General features: G+C 41.6%; 1 protein-coding gene across 3 annotated transcripts in view; it reads right to left on the reverse strand.

Annotated features, from left to right (window-relative positions):
• Positions 1 to 17,063, reverse strand: part of ccnjl (cyclin J-like) — an 80,378-nt gene that overhangs the window by 14,191 nt on the left and 49,124 nt on the right. For 2 of the 3 annotated variants that reach the window (XM_055642950.1, XM_055642951.1), the window contains exons 3-4: positions 8,542 to 8,841; positions 2,112 to 2,271 (exon numbers count right to left, since the gene is read on the reverse strand). In XM_055642950.1, coding sequence (XP_055498925.1) covers positions 2,112 to 2,271; positions 8,542 to 8,841 — 460 coding nt within the window. The remainder of the gene's footprint in view (positions 1 to 2,111; positions 2,272 to 8,541; positions 8,842 to 17,063) is intronic. The other variant, XM_055642952.1, reaches the window with a different exon arrangement.

Raw genomic sequence — 17,063 nt, forward strand, 5'->3', positions numbered from 1 at the left:
GCTGTATTTTTCTTGTTCCAATATAGTTATATTCTTAATAAAACATGTTTAACTGATGCTAGAGTAGAGCATTATGTAGTTATGAATGATCATTCTTATTCTGCTTTTCCGTTACTTTTTAATAGAATAAAATTGAAAAAGAAACAGGAAAATCCACAAAAAATTGCGTTTGCTGATGATACAAAAGTGGGTGGTTTTGCAGATAGTGAAGATGGTTGTGAAAGATTGCAGCAGGATCTGGATTGATAGGCAAAGTGGGCTAAGGAATGGTTGATGAATTTAATACAGAAAACTGCGAGGTGTTGCATTTTGGGACGTCTAACAGGGCAGGGCCTAAACAGTGAATGGCAGGCCTCTGGGGAGTGTTGTGGAACAGAAGGATCTAGGAGTGCAGGAGATCCCTTGAAGGTCGAGTCGCAGGTTGATAAGGTGGTCAAAAAGGCTTTTGGCAATTTGGTCTTTATTAGTCAGAGTATTGAGTATAGAAGTTGGGAGGTCATGATGCAATTGTATACGACATTGGTGAGACCGCATTGAGAATATTTTGTTCGGTTTTGGGCACCATGTTATAGGAATGATATTGTCAAGCTTGAAAGGGTTACGAGGATGTTGCCAGGATTAGAGGGTGTGAGTTATAGGGAGAGGCTGAGTAGGCTGGGTCTCTATTCCTTTGAGTGCAGGAAGATCAGGGGGATCTTATAGAGCTGTATAAAATCATGAGATGATTAGATCGGGTAGATGCACAGTCTTGCTCAGAGTAGGGGAATCAAGGGCCAGAGTACAAAGGTTCAAAGGGAAATGATTTAATAGGAATCTAAAGGGTAACTTTTGCATTCAAAGGGTGGTGAGTGTACGGAACAAGCTGCCAGAAGAGGTAGTTGAGGCTGGGATTATCCCGATGTTTAAGAAACAGTTAGACAGGTACATGGATAGGACAGGCTTGGAGGGATATGTACCAAGCACAGGCAGGTTGGCCTAGTGTAGCTGGGAAATGTTGGCCGAAGGCCTGTTTCCACACTGTAGCATTCTATGTCTCTAAATGCTGATAATCTAAATTAAAAAAAGAAAATGGTCCATTGAGTTTTTAAACCCAAAATATTAACTGTTTCTGTTCCTATGGATGTGGACTGACTTGCTGAGTTTTTTTCCAGCAAGTTCTTTTTACATACAAGGCATTATAATGGAAGCCTTAATTTTAATCAAGCATCTTCCATACAGACGCAGCTCAGGAAGGCTCTGCAGAGGGTAGTGAGGGGAGCAGAGAGGATCATTGACGTCTCCCTACCCTCGGTACAAGAACTGTTCCAGAGCCGCTGTCTGAAAAAAGCTCAGAGAATTGCTAAGGACAAACTGCACCCCCTCCACATACACCAGGCAAGAGATATCGCAGCATCAAAGCCCCGGACTACAAGACTGCTAAACAGCTTCCTGCCACAGGCTGTGAGGCTGCTAAACAGTCACTCTGTACTCAGTCACCTGATTCTGCGGCTTGGCACGGACACTTTAATAACTGGCACTGGCCACTCAAATCAGCTGCCCCAGACATTTTTATGATTGGTTTTACAGTATTTTAACGTTGTTGTTTTACCTGCTTTTAACTATTTATACTCTTCCATCAGGGACTGGATTGTTTTTAGTGTTATTATGTGTGAAATGTTTTAAATTTCATGTGTGATGCTCCGGTATTCCCTGGGAAACATATTTTCATTTTGCACTGTACAACTGTTGCTTGCAAGATGACAATAAAGGTTGATTGATTGATTGATTGATTAAATGTAAAAAAAGTTACATGGTAAAGATGATGAACATAACATACCCACTCCCAAAAGCAATTGTGTACAGTAAATCATGATATTAAATATGCAAGATTAGATTTAACACCATTCTCCAAAATATTCTTACTTTATTTAATTGTTAAACGTTAAAGGTTAGGATTCTGTATGGTTTATACTACTGCCGGAGTCCTTTATGTAATATCAAAAAATAATGAAGAAAGTTCTCACATCACATTAATTCAAGGAGGACACAAAAGTCATAATTACAGTCAGGATAAAACATAAGCTCTTAAACAACTTTTTCTTTTCAATTTGAAAAAAGTAGATGCATCTTACATCAGCATGAGCTCAACACATGGAGTCAAGTGCTCCCACGTATATCCAGTCAGCAGGTGAAGATGAGTGGTCAGAGATGGACTGATGTGTAAACAAATGCGGGATGCTGTTATGCAGGCCGCAGCTACCAGTGATGGACGAAAACTCAGAAAGTTGTGATCTACAACATGAAGAGTAGTACACAATGTCAATCACCTGAAAGAACTAATCACAATAATTCCATAATTCATAATCCCAGTTCAACTTCTGAACATTTTGAATGTAAATTCTGGTTTTCAAAATAGAGCACAAAAACAAGCCTGTTGACCCATTAAGTCTATGTCAACTATCAAGCAGCAGTTTATACTAAACCCATTTTAATCTTCCCACATTCTCATTAATTTCTCCAGATTCTATCATTCACCTACAAATACATTAATTAAATATTAAATATTTTGAGATCCAATTGTTCATTCCAAATTATCCAGTCGGTAATCTAGTCTCCGTTGTGGTCATCAAATTTGTTCACCATCAGTTCCTAGTTCTTCAACATTTGCAATTTACAGACATACATTCGGTGATTAAGTTTCATTGATCTATTGGCCTGCCACTCCTCTGAAAGAATATTAATTTATTTTTACTCAAGCCTAAAACTTATTATTCAAAAGAAGAAAAGACAAACAAATGAACAAAATTGAACTTGTATAGATGCTATTTACGTTTTGGATTTATCTCAAGGTGCTCCACAATTCAACTAATTATAACTAAAATCAACAAGTGAATTGTTTTGCTGGTGGTGCTGCTGGTTTAGAAGAGGACACTTTGGAAGCAGTGGTGAGCATGGGGTCATGAAACAGATGGCTCAAGTGTAAGGTGGCACTTATGCAAATACAACATTGTTTCAATGTTTTATTAGTTAATCATAGTCATACAACATAGAAACAGCTCTTCAATCTTACCCAATGCCATACAAGATGCCCCATCAGCGCTGATCACACCTTCGTTTGGCATATATCACTCTAAACCTTTCCTATCCATGTACCTGCCCAAATGTCTTTTGAGTGTTGTTATAGAACCTGCATCAACTACCTCATCTGGCAGCTTGTCCCAAAAACCCACTGTGTGCAAAAAGTTGCCCCTCAGGTTTCTATTAAATCTTGCCTGTCTCACCTTAAACCAATGTGCCCTGGTTCTTGATTCCTCTACTTTGGGTAAAAGACTGTGCATTTACCCTATGTATTCCCCTCATGATCTTGCATACCTCTGTAAAATAGCCCCTCATCCTCCTGCGCTCCAAAGAATAAGGTTCTAGCCTGCCCAACCTGTCCCAACAGCTTAGGCACTTAAGTCCTGGCAAAATCCTTGTAAATCTTCTCTGCACTCTTTCAAATTTAACAATATCCTTCCTCAAGCAGGGCGACGAAAATGGAACACAATACTCCTAATGCTGCCTCACTGATGTCTTGTAACTAACATACCATCCCAACTTCCATACTAAATATGTACCGACTGATGAAGGCCAGTGTGTGATCACCCCATCTACCTGTGTTGCCAATTTCAAGGAACTATGCACCTGTACTCCTACATCCCTCTGCTTGACAACACTTCCCAGGGTCCTACGATTCAGTGAAGGTCCTGCCCTGGTTTGACTACCCACACCTCACACTTACAGTGCCCTCCATTATGTTTGGGACAAAGACCCATAATTTATTTATTTGCCTCTGTACTCCACAATTTGAGATTTGTAATCGAAAAAAAATCACATGTGGTTAAAGTACACATTGTCAAATAAAGGCCATTTTTTATACATTTTGGTTTCACCATGTAGAAATTACAGCAGTGTTTATACATAGTCCCCCATTTCAGGGCACCATAATGTTTGGGACTCATGGCTTCACAGATGTTTATAATTGCTCAGAAATGTTTTAATGCCTCCTTAATGCAGGTATAAAAGAGCTCTCAGAACCTAGTCTTTCCTCCAGTCTTTCCATCACCTTTGGAAACTCTTATTGCTGTTTATCAACATAAGGATCAAAGTTGTGCCAATGAAAGTCAAATAAACCATTAAGAGACAGAAACAAGAATACAATTGTTAGAGACATCAACCAAACCTTCGGCTTACCAAAATCAACTGTTTGGAACATCATTAAGAAGAAAGAGAGCACTGGTAAGCTTACTAATCACAAAGGGACTGGCAAGCCAAGGAAGACCTCCACAGCTGATGTTAGAAGAATTCTCTCTTTAATAAAGAAACATTCCCAGACACCCGTCAGACAGATCAGAAACACTCTTCAGGAGTTAGGTATGGATCTGTCAATGACCACTGTCTGCAGGAGACTTCATGAACAGATATATAGATGCTACACTGCAAGATGCAACCCACTGGTTAGTCGCAAAAAATGGATGGCCAGGTAACAGTTTGCCAAGAAGTACTTAAAAGAGCATCCACAGTTGTGGAAAAAGGTCATGTGAACAGATGAGATGAAGATTAAATTATATCAGAGTGATGGCAAGAGCAAAGTATGGAGGAGAGAAGGAACTACCCAAGATCCAAAGCATACCACCTTATCTGTGAAACACAGTGGTGGGGGTGTTATGGCCTGGGCATGTATGGCTGCTGAAGGTACTGGCTCACTTATCTTCATTGATGATACAACTGCTGATGGTAGTAGCTTTATGAATTCTGAAGTGTATAGACACATCCTATCTGCTCAAGTTCAAACAAATGACTCAAAACTCATTGGCCGGCGTTTCATTCTACAGCAAGACAATTATCCCAGGGTTCCGGCCCGAAACGTTGCCTATTCGCTCCATAGATGCTGCGGCACCCGCTGAGTTTCTCCAGCACTTTTGTCTACCAATGATCACAAACACACTGCTAAAGCAACAAAGGAGTTTTTCAAAGCTAAAAAATGGTCAATTCTTGAGTGGCCAAGTCAATCACCCGATCTGAACCCAATTGAGCATGCCTATTATATCCCAAAGAGAAAACTGAAAGGGACTAGCCCCCAAAACAAGCATAAGCTAAAGATGGCTGCATTATAGGCCTGGCAGAGCATCACCAGAGAAGACACCCAGCAACTGGTGATGTCCATGAATCGCAGACTTCAAGCAATCATTGCATGCAAAGGATATGCAACAAAATACTTTCATCCACATTACATTGCTGTGTCCCAAACATTATGGTGCCCTGAAGTGGGAGAATTATGTATAAATACTGCTGTAATTTCTACATGGTGAAACCAAAATGTATAAAAATGGCCTTTATTAAAATCTGATTCAGATTCAGATTCAATTTTAATTGTCATTGTCTGTGTACAGTACAGAGACAACGAAATGCACTGATAATGGGCACTTTAACCCCATGTGGTTTTTTCTATTACAAATCTCAAATTGTGGAGTACAGAGGCAAATAAATAAATCATGGGTCTTTGTCCCAAACATTGTGGAGGGCACTGTATCTGTATTAATTGTTAAGCATTCTTTAGCTCATTTGGCCAACTGATCAAGATCCTATTATATTTTTGATAACCATCTGTGCTATCTATACCACCCACTATTGTGTCATTTGCAAGCTTACTAATGCATGCACTACATTCTCAGATAAAAATGTTTAATATGAACCACAAGCAGCAATGGGCCGAACAGCAATCCCTTAGGCACAGGTCTCCAGTCTGAAAACCAACCTTCCACCATCACCATCAGCTTCCTTCCATGAAGCCAATTCTCATCTATCTAGCCGGCTTGCTCTTCCTGGATCCCATGCAATCTAACCTTCCAGAGCAGCCCGACATGCAGAACCTTATTAAATGCTTTGAAGTCCATTTACACAATATTTGTGGGTTTGCCCTTATCGACCTTTTTGGTTACCTTCAAAAAACTCTGATTCATAACACACCATCTCCTACGTGCAAAACCATGTTGACTATCACCAATCAGCCACTGTCTATCCAAATGGATACATCTTATCCCTCAGAATACTCTCCAGTAACTTGCCTACCTCAGATGTTAAGCTTACTGATCGATGCAGCCCTTCTTAAATAGAGGCACAACATTAGCCACCCTCCAGTCGTCCGGCACCTCACACATGTCTGATGACGATTCATATCTCAACCACTCTAGCTTCCCACAGTGTCCGTGGACAATTCTGATCAGGCCCGGGAGATTTATCTACCTTCATACACCTTAGGACGTCGCGCACCACCTCAATCATAATACAGCTTGCCCTCAAGACATCTCCATTAACTGCCCCAAGTTCCCTCTTCTTCATGTTGTGCTCCATGTAAGAGGACGAATATCTATTGAGGATCTTGCCCATCTCCTGTGGTTCCACAGAGATGATTACTTTGATATCCGAAGGGCCATATTCTCTCTCTCTCTCGTTACCTTAATCAGTAAAGCACCACCCCCTCCTCTTTTACGCTCACCTCTATCTCTCCTGTAGCACCTGTATCCTACAACTTTAAGCTGCCAGTCCTTCCTCTCAGGCAGGTTTCTGTAACAGCTACAACTTCCCAGTAGCACATACCTATCCATGCCCCATGTTCATCCACCTTACCAGTCAGACCTCTCACACTAAAATAAATGCAATTCAGTCCAACAATCCTTCCTCACTCCCTACTGTGCTCCTGCATATGAACTGAACTTTCTTTCAACACCATCCATACCGACTTCCAGCCTGCTTTAGAACTGCATTGGAGCCCAACCCCTTACCAAAATAGTTTAAACCCACCATGTAGCACGAGTAAACCTGTCTGCAAAGATATTGGTTCCCTTCCAGTTCAAGTGCAACCCTTGCCTCTTGTACAATCCATGCTTCTTGCACCAGAAGAGATCTCAATTGTCCAAAAATCTGAATTCCCATCCCCTGCACCAACTCCTCAGCCATGCATTCATCTGTCCTATCTTCCTATTTCTACCCACACTAGCACGTGGCACATGAGTAATTCAGAGATCACGACTCTGCAGACCTCCTTTTTAACCACTTTGCCTCACTCCCTATAAATCATTTTGCAGTACCTCATCCCTTTTCCTATTATGCAATGCACAACTTCTGTTTGGACACTCTCTCGTGCAACCGCTCCAAGACTTCGTGGACCTGGCATCAGGGAGGCAGCAGCATCCTGGAGTCTTGACTGCCGCCACAGAATCTCCTCTCTCTCCCTAACTAGCAAATGAGTCATCTTTCTCTATGGCTCTTTCAAACATTGCAATTCCCCCAGTGTGCCTCAGAGCAAACCCCTGACAGTCATCCCCTGCCACCCCCTCCCAACAGCATCCAAATGAGTATCCCTGTTTTAAAGGAGAATGACCACACGTGTCACCTGCACTCTGTCTACTCCCTTTCCTTGGTGTAACCCATTTACTCTCTTCCTTACATTAGACGTGACCACCTCGCTATAATTCCTATCTATGCTCTCATTCTCCTGGATGATCCTGATGTCATCCTGCAGCAGCTCCAGTTCCCTAATGCAGCCTGTAAGAAGCTGCACCTGGATACAATTCCCACAGGTTAGTCATCAAAGACACCAGCAGATTCCGACTTCTCACATCCTGCAAGAGGAACATTGCTCAATTCTACCTGCCCTGTCTACTGCACTAAAACAGAGAAAAAGCACAATCACACACAAGTAGCAGATTGTACCTTTACCTCCTGCCCCCTCAGCTCAGCCTCGTCGCTGCAACCTCGAGCCAAAGCCTCGTACTCGCCCTCAACAGCCACACCCTTCTTTTCAATGGCTGCTCAATTTGACAATTTTGATCAACCAATCCACCAGCTGCTGCTGCACTGACACCAAAAAAAATGACCCAACCAATCCAACAACTATCATTTGAAATCTCCTGATCTCCGGCTGCTATTTCAACTCTGAAATACTATCCAAGGTACTTTCTATTCTGCATTGCTTGTGCAACAGAAAGGAATGCCGATGACCTAGAGGCTCATAATTCTAAAAATTGCAATATGCAGTATGGACCATGTCTCCTAATCACCTCAGAACTGATTTATGATCTTCAACAAAATTAGCTGAACTTGGCTGAACTCAGTTAAAATGGTGGCTGTGATCCTACATTCAGCACTATTCAGGATTTAATATCCTCCAAAGTGCATAGGTGGAGATAATGCTTGGCTCACATGTTATGTTTTTCCTCCTCCTCTACAAGACTGATGGAAGGTGAAAACGTGAAGAACATACTACTTGCATCTCACAAGATGAATGACTATTAGGAAGTGGTATGAAAGGTCACCCAATTCCTACAGAACCTTAACCAACCATAAACCAATGCCATTTGGAGAGCAAGGTAGATTGCAACGTAAACCCGTCACTAGGATGGGATATTATGTAAGTTCTGTTTGCGCTTCAGACTTCAGAGAAGCTGGAGGTGAGCAGCAAATGGCACTCCAGCATTAATACAACAGATCACAACATTCAGTTTTATTTCCTAAACATACCTTGAAGAGACACTTCTAAAAAATAATGGGCATATTTTTCCATGAAGGCTTTGGTTTTGGCAACAGAGGTAAGCGGCCAACCGTTGTGGAGGTCACTCTCGTGGACTGAGCCTGAGAGGTAGTAGTCGATGAAGTGTGCAGCAGTGGGCATGCAAAGGTTCCAGTTGAAAGTCTCAAGCAACAAAAGTTCCATTTGGAGCAGATCTCGTTTGTTCAGCACCAGGTGCAGGCTGCTCATGAAGCCCAGGCTGTTGAGCTGCTCAAGCTTTGGCACACGATCTTCTTTTTCTTCAAATTTGCCTTGAAACAGAAGTATTGAGTCAGATTTCCACTTTCCAACAATCCTTATCATACAAGTCTCAAATTAAACAGAAAAGTTAAAAAAAAAGTTTATTTTAAAAGGCAGCAACCACTTAAGTTATTTACTGGAATTTATTGCAGGGCCCACCAGGTTTGAGAGATATGGGTATCCTAGTGGAGCCAAAAAATTCTGGCTATATCCAGCTGAATAATTTCACTTTGATTTTTTTCGGAATTTTAAAAGGAAAATAACTTCTGTATTTCCAAAGAGAGATGAACAAAATCAAAACATTGAGAATACCAGTGCAGACAGAACACATACTCACACTTCCCCATTTGCAAAGAACGAGCTAGAAAATGCACAGTGAAACCGGGATTCAAATGTTTACTGTAAATTGAGTCAGCCAAGCACTTGGCATTTTTGACCTCCGGTCTGAATAAAACAACATACTTCCAGCCTAGCCAAAGGACAAATTGTGCACCGCCTGGTTGTACAATGTGATATTATCAGATAAGCAGTTTCAAGAGTCAGCGGAGTCAGGGGATATGGGGAGAAGGCAGGAACGGGGTACCGATTGTGGATGATCAGCCATGATCAATAGACAATAGGTGCAGGAGTAGGCCATTCGGCCCTTCGAGCTAGCACCGCCATTCAATGTGATCATGGCTGATCATCCCCAAACAGTACCCCGTTCCTGCCATCTCCCCCGACTACGCTATTTTTAAGAGCCCTATCTAGCTCTCTCTTGAAAGCATCCAGAGAACCCACCTCCGCCGCCCTCTGAAGCAGAGAATTCCACATTGAATGGCGGTGCTGGTTTGAAGGGCCGAATGGCCTATTCCTGCACCCATTGTCTACTGATATATTGATAGTCCACACATATTTGATATATCAAAATCAGACAATAAGTAAAACTGTTGAGTTTACAGCAATCACTGTAATAAACTCTACCCCAAAATACAGTAAATATAATTCCGTATTTTAGTTCAAGATGAATAGATTGAATTTGTTGCAGAATACGACACATCATTTGAAAGTACACAAAACATCTTCAAAAGACCAAAGATTTTCCAGATGTTAAAAATCTGCAGTTTTGCTTTGCTTGTAATTGCTGCATTAATTTGCTCTCCATATTTTCTGTAAGTGTTCTTCTTCATAATGGCAATCCCATGCTATATTCTCTCAGTCTGAAGAAGGGTTTCAGCCCAAAACGTTGCCTATTTCCTTCGCTCCATATATGCTACCGCACCCACCGAGTTTCTACAGCACTTTCGTCTACCTATATTCTCTCACTATAGTTTATTCACTTAAACTGAAATGGGTACATGAATGCACATAGCTTCTTTATAATTTCTGCTCTAATTAAATTTGCATACTATGCTAAAAAAAAGAACAGCTGCAGTAATTGTGTTGCACTTAAAAAACTTTTATATGCAGCTTTGAGCTCCCCTCTGTTGTTGCTTCTGACATGATTTATTTTAAATATTATGTATTCTTGACAGCATTGCATTAAATTATACAAAGTAATAGAAGCATCCCTTCATACTCATGAATCAAGGCTAACTGGCAGTGCACCAGATGGCATTCCTTATATGTTTATTTTTTATGTGTGTTTTTGTGCTGAAGCTACAATGTTGAAGCATTTTAAATATTCATCCTTGGAAAAGGTTTTTGTATACATATCTATCCTCCGACTTGAAAAGACAAGGAAAGGCATTAAAGCAAGACAATGTTATTATTTAAATACAAAAGAGCATAAATATCGTCTTACATTCACACCACGGTAGAAGATAAATAATCCAATGTCCTAACAACAAACCTCATGGAGGTGCTCGAAATACAAACACAAATACAATTCCTACTTTTCACATTACGGTAGTTATAGACAATTACAGCACAAGAGGCTGCTATGCGGACAATTATACCAATGTCAGACAAAAAAAAGCTGTTTAGCCTATCTACACTTTCCACTTCTGGCTCCATTGGCTCGTAATTCATGTCTGGCTTTTACCTTCATTATTTTAGAGAATGAGTCTGAGACTACCACTGCTATGAGTGTGCGCATGTAGGGGGTGAGGAGGTAAACATACTTAAATCCTTCTGCTCTTCCACTCTGCGGCTGTTTTAGGCAAAGATCATAGTGCGGAGCAAGATGGCCCACTCCTGCAAAATCCAATGGACTGACGTGTAGTACGCAACGGAGCGAAACGTCTGCCATTTCAGGGCTCGAAATTAGCGGTTGCCCGGGTGCCACTGACCACCCAAAGTTCCGTCGGGCAACCAAAACGCCAAGTCATTTTACCCGGCTTGGCACGCGGATACTGGTTTGTACCGAAGATAGGCACAAAAAACTGGAGTAACTCCTCAGGTCAGGCAGCATCTCTGGAGAAAAGGAACATGATGTTTCGTGTCGGCGACGGCAACAGCTGTAGTGCGGGGCAAAGATACTAGGTGCAGGGTGACGAAGGGTCGGAGCGAATGATGGGCCCTGCACAGCGGCAGCAGCGGCCGCGATAGTGGCTCCATCTCCTCCTCCTCCCTGATAGCGGCCGCTGCTTGCAAATCCGCCAACGGCGTTTTCAAAACGAACCCTCCAGCACACCGAGGCCTCCACCTCCCTCCCTCCTCCCGGCCTCGGCGTGCGGAAGGTTTATTTTGAAAGCACCGTTAGTGAATTTGCAAGCAGCGGCTGCTATCAGGGAGGAGGAGGAGATGGAGCCGCTATAGCTATAGGATCTTTGAGCTGCACCGCTTGGCCCCGCACCTTGCTGTTGGCTGGCGGAGGAGGGGAGGCGGTGGCGAGGAGATCCCAACCGCCTCCCCCTGTGGCGATGGACAGGGACGGCCAAGGCAGCGGGCGATGTTGTCCGAGGAGCGCTGAACTTCCTTCCTCCCCAACTCGCCCCCCCCTCTCTCGCTCTCTCTCTCTCTTTTACGCCCCCCCCCCTATCCTGGGACCCCTTCTCTCCATCCTGCACTGATCCCCATTCCGCTCTTCAGTCCTCACTGACATCCCCTGTGCTTCCCTCCCCATCTACCTCCCCCCCATCTATTCATCCTGCGCTGATCACCCTACCCACCTCACATTGATTCTCCTGCCCCCCCCCCATCCATCGTACACTGGTCCCCCAATTCATCGTGTACTTACCCCCCTTCCCATCCATCCTGCACTTCTCCTCCATCCATCTTGTACTGATCCCCCATCCATCCTGTACTAATCCACGCATTCATCCCGTACTGACCCACCCTCCATTTACCCTGCACCATCCCCTCATTCATCTTGTAGTGATCCCCCATTCATCCTGCACAGATCCTCCGATCCACACTATACTGACCTACCTCCCCCATTCATTCTGCGCTGGTCTCCCCCACCATCCAGTACTGATCCTCCCATTCAAGAAGAATGGGGGAACAGTCTGAAGAAGGGTCTCGACTCGAAACGTTGCCCATTTCCTTCGCTCCATAGATGCTGCTCCATAGATGCTGCCTCACCCGCTCCAGCACTTTTGTCTACCCCCATCCATCCCATACTGAACCCTCCCATTCAACACCACTGACATCCCCCGTGCGCTCCCCTCACAATTTTACCTCAGAGCAGACATTGACTATGTTTGATAACGGAATGCAATCAAATGTGCTTTAATTCCCAGTGTTATTATTTGTTTTAGTCCATAAAGATGGATTAATTAAATTGTGAACACGTGAAACATTAAAACAGCAGTGTTCGATTGTCACTGCTACATTATTACAGAATTCATTTTAACGGCAAATTAATGCTCTTAATATGGAGTATCAGTACTGTAGTTATTTAATAAGCAACATTCACAACTATACGTTGGATTTATCCTGGTTTTACTTCTACAGTCGATCATATACATCACAAATTTGGTCAGGAGATATTTCAGTTGAAATTTTAACGTTAATTCTGAAGTGGGAATGATCTAAACAGCGTTTATCAATAATTTTTTTTTAATCTGGCGTGTACAAACTGGGTATCCTCATTGCTGTTCACAACACGTACATCTAATCTGAATGTCCGGTAATGTGACGTTTTGACACCTTTAAACATAGTACCAGCATTTGCTGCAGTTATGTCCTTTGGCCATCTCTTGTCAGTTAGTGTAATGTTTAACCTGTCAGATAGGTATAGTCGGTTTTAACAGCTATTATCATAGAATGCCTATAGAAATTTCTTTGCCACCTGTATATTTTATTGTGGATAAATTATGTGGGAAGCGAGAGTGTTTCTGTACCAATAGCAATAACGACCCATGCTATGGTCATGTCATGGTAATTTTCTGTCCTTCACAGAAAACATGCTTGGATCAATCTGTAGTGTGTATGGTTAAGCATATATTTATCATGGTTCAGGATTTATTGACATAGGTTGATCATACACTGAATAATCCAACCACATTTTAGTTTGGAAGTGGAAAGAAATAATAGAAATTGCATTAATGTGTAAAAAGAGTTGAGATACTGTCTTATAATATTGCTGCATGTCATTGTGGGATATATCATGTCTTGATTGGTGAATATGTTTAGTGTGTAACTTTAGTTTAAGCAGAAATAACATGGGAATGCTTCATTGAGCATAATTCCGACTGGTAACTACGCACTTCGTCCGAGCACGTTATCGCACGCGTCATGCAAACCGTCTTAAATGACGACCTAAACTGTCATTTGGCAATCTAAAAAGTTGCCCAGGTTGCCCGGCTGGCAGCAGGGAAAAAATGTAAAGTGAGAGCCCTGTATTTTGGGAAACCCGTCCCAACTTCCGTTATGCCTCTCGCAATGTAATCAGCGTTGCGGGGGAACAGTGTGTGTGTGTGTGTGTGTGTGTGTGTGTGTGTGAGTGTGTGTGTGTGTGTGTGTGTGTGTGTGTGTGTGTGTGTGATATAGCTCATCTACCAAATTCATAATTTTGTTAATTTTCTTTTTAAATGCTTTCCTCCCTGCTTAATCTATCTGTTTCTGCCTATTTCCCTACCATCCCTCCTCACCACCCACTCTTTTTCTGCAGTTTCCCTTGTATTGCTCTATTTCTTTTATCTTATTTTTCATGATGTGAACATATATGGGGCATTGAAATTAAGATGTAAACCAACCCAACTAACACTGAACAATTTGTGTATTACTATTTGACAATGCTTTAGTTAGCTGCAGATTCAAGATTGGACCAAATATACCTAATAATGGAAATGAGTTATTGAGTATTTAATATTTAGTTATTTTCTTGGGATATAAAATTTGAAATGGCTTTAATACCCCACTGGCACTGATCAATAAATGGATAATCAACATGGCTCATGTCATAGAAACATAGAAAATAGGTGCAGTAGGAGGCCATTCAGCCATTCGAGCCAGCACCACCATTCATTGTGATCATGGCTGATCGTCCCCAATCAATAACCCGTGCCTGCCTTCTCCCCTTATCTCTTGATTCCACTAGCCCCTAGAGCTCTATCTAACTCTCGCTTAAATCCATCCAGTGACTTGGCTTCCACTGCCCTCTGTGGCAGGAAATTCCACAAATTCACAACTCTCTGGGTGAAAAAGATTTTCTCTCCTCAGTCTTAAAAAGCCTTTATTCTAAGACTGTGGCCCCTGGTTCTGGACTTTCCCAACATTGGGAACATTTTTCCTGCATCTAGCTTGTCTAGTCCTTTTATAATTTTATATGTTTCTATAAGATCCCCCTCATCCTTCTAAACTCCAGTGAATATAAGCCTAGTCTTTTCAATCTTTCCTCATTGACAGTCCCGCCATCCCAGGGATCAATCTCATGAACCTACGCTGCACTGCCTCAATCACAAGGATGTCCTGCGTTTGAATTGATATTTGTATTATACTTGCACTCTGTAATTCATCTAATCCCATTGTTCACAGCTGCTTGTATGCATCCTTCAAAGGAAAATGTTAAAACCTCTTTGAGAAATGACAATGCAGAGGGGAGTGGGTGCAGGATTTTCTGGAGATCCATCCTAAATGACAGTATTTTGTATGCTCAAAGTAAAATAAGGAAGACTAGACAGGAATATCAAAATGATCACCTGCAGCTGAGATTAAAAAAGATGATTCGTGTGGTATTTTGTAAAATAATACCAATATAAAGATTCCAGTTGCTCTAATTTTGGAGTGTTCCTTAATTTTTTTTGTGTCTATGGAACTGTCTTGCAACAATAAAATGGGTTTGGTCTTCTCAATAGCCAGAGAGTGGAATGAGATCTGTCTGTAATAGTGGGGTTATCTAAATGAAGTATTTAACAAACTAAAATTTGTTTTGAGCCAGATTAACAATTGATGTATAATTTAAGGTTGATTTTATTCAGCGATCATACAATTTATTAGATTGTGTAGGAAAGAACTACAGATGCTGGTTTAAATCAAAGGTAGACACAAAATGTTGGAGTTGGACTGAAGGGTCTCGACCCGAAACGTCACCCATTCCTACTCCCCAGAGATGCTGTCTGTCCAGTTGAGTTACTCCTAACTTATTGGATTAATCAATTCTAAATTGCAACCATATACAAGTGTTAAGAGTAGCTCAGGTTACAACTTTAACAGGCCTTTTGCTGCCCCTCAGTGGTGTGAATTCCCAAGGGTGTGCTCCTTACAATGTAAATTCTGAACAAAGCCAAGTCATACATAGGGGTGGGGGGATTGAAATAAACTTAAGCCAACCATTCTGCAAAAAAAATATTTTAGATTTTTTAACCCAAGACCCACAAGGATTTTGCATTCTTCCATTGCTCAACGATATAACCGAATAAGCAGTTAATAAGCAAATAGAATCAGAATCAGAATGAAAAACAATTAAAAAACAATGGTAGCTGTGGGGAGGCTGCATTAAGTGTCAAGTTATTTATTTCTGCAAATTGCCACATGCACAGATTAGAAATTTGGGTCAACATTAGTGAAGCCAATTATTTCACAGAAATGCTTTATAAAATGCAAAAAACCATCAGTTGTATGGGATTTTTGCCACCTCTGAATCAGCAAGGTTTGACGATGGCACAGCGTGAATTACTTTACTTGGCAACTGTGTGGTATCTTTTACTGAAGTCAACGCAATTAGATTGATTCTCCAATGTTGGCTGGGGGGGGGGGGGGGGGGGGGGGGGGGAAGACGATAGGAACTCCTCATTCTTTGCAGCAACATGGTTGCCCAGAGTTTACGATACGATAAAACTTTCGTAGTCAATGCCTACTATGTTCTGTTGTGCTGAAGCTAAGCAAAAATTTCATTGTCTTATCAGGGACACATGACAAAACTCACTTGAACTTGAACTTATTTATCACAGGAGGGAAATTAATTTGCCAACATTCATAAAAAACACAAAATACATGAAATATGAAAATAAAGTGACAAGTGGTAAAGCTTTGGGGGTGTGCAAAGATTGAGGATTAATACATGCTGTCAATGTTCCTCTCAATTTACTTGATTGCCTTCTATACTGAATTAGCCTATATTAAGCAAATTATTTTTGATACAAATTATCAGACTTGTTTAACCCATAACCCTGTGATATTTAAAAATGGTGACATAGTATTTAAATACCACCACCAGTTTGAATGCTAGCAAAGGTACACAAAAAAGCTGGAGAAACTCAGCGGGTGCAGCAGCATCTATGGAGCGAAGGAAATAGGCAATGTTTCGGGCCGAAACCCTTCTTGGAGCGAAGGAAATAGGCAATGTTTCGGGCCGAAACCCTTCTAGGAGCTAGCAATGTCAGCTTACCTCCATCATGTGAATTATGACTGCACATCAGTCGGAGCAAGGATCTTCACCATGCAAACACTGCCTAAAATTAATCCCTTAGTCCTGCTAAAAATTGAAATTAAGGGAAAAATAAATCTTCTTACCTGATATCCATGATTCCATATTAAGCTATGATTTAGCCCAGGGAATCACCTCAGTTAGCTCATTCAATAGTTAGCTCTGTTTTTCTCTATGAGACATCTGGTCCAATCCCTAACTTTTCAGCTATGTTCAAACCTATTCAGTTTGAGAAGAAACTAATTTCCAGATCCTGCCTCTGGAAATATTTATGGAAAAAAATAAACTGCCTTTTAAACATTGCCAAGTTCTTTGATGAACTCTCACATGTTTGGACCCGTTTCCCAGGAGTTTTATATCCTCTAAACAATCAAGTGTCATTCACACTAGCGGGCAGAGGTCATGCTTAAGCCAAAGTTCCTTCAGTGAAGAACATTAATG

This window comes from Leucoraja erinacea, chromosome 11 (genome assembly GCF_028641065.1).
Source record: "Leucoraja erinacea ecotype New England chromosome 11, Leri_hhj_1, whole genome shotgun sequence".
NCBI lineage: Eukaryota > Metazoa > Chordata > Chondrichthyes > Rajiformes > Rajidae > Leucoraja > Leucoraja erinaceus.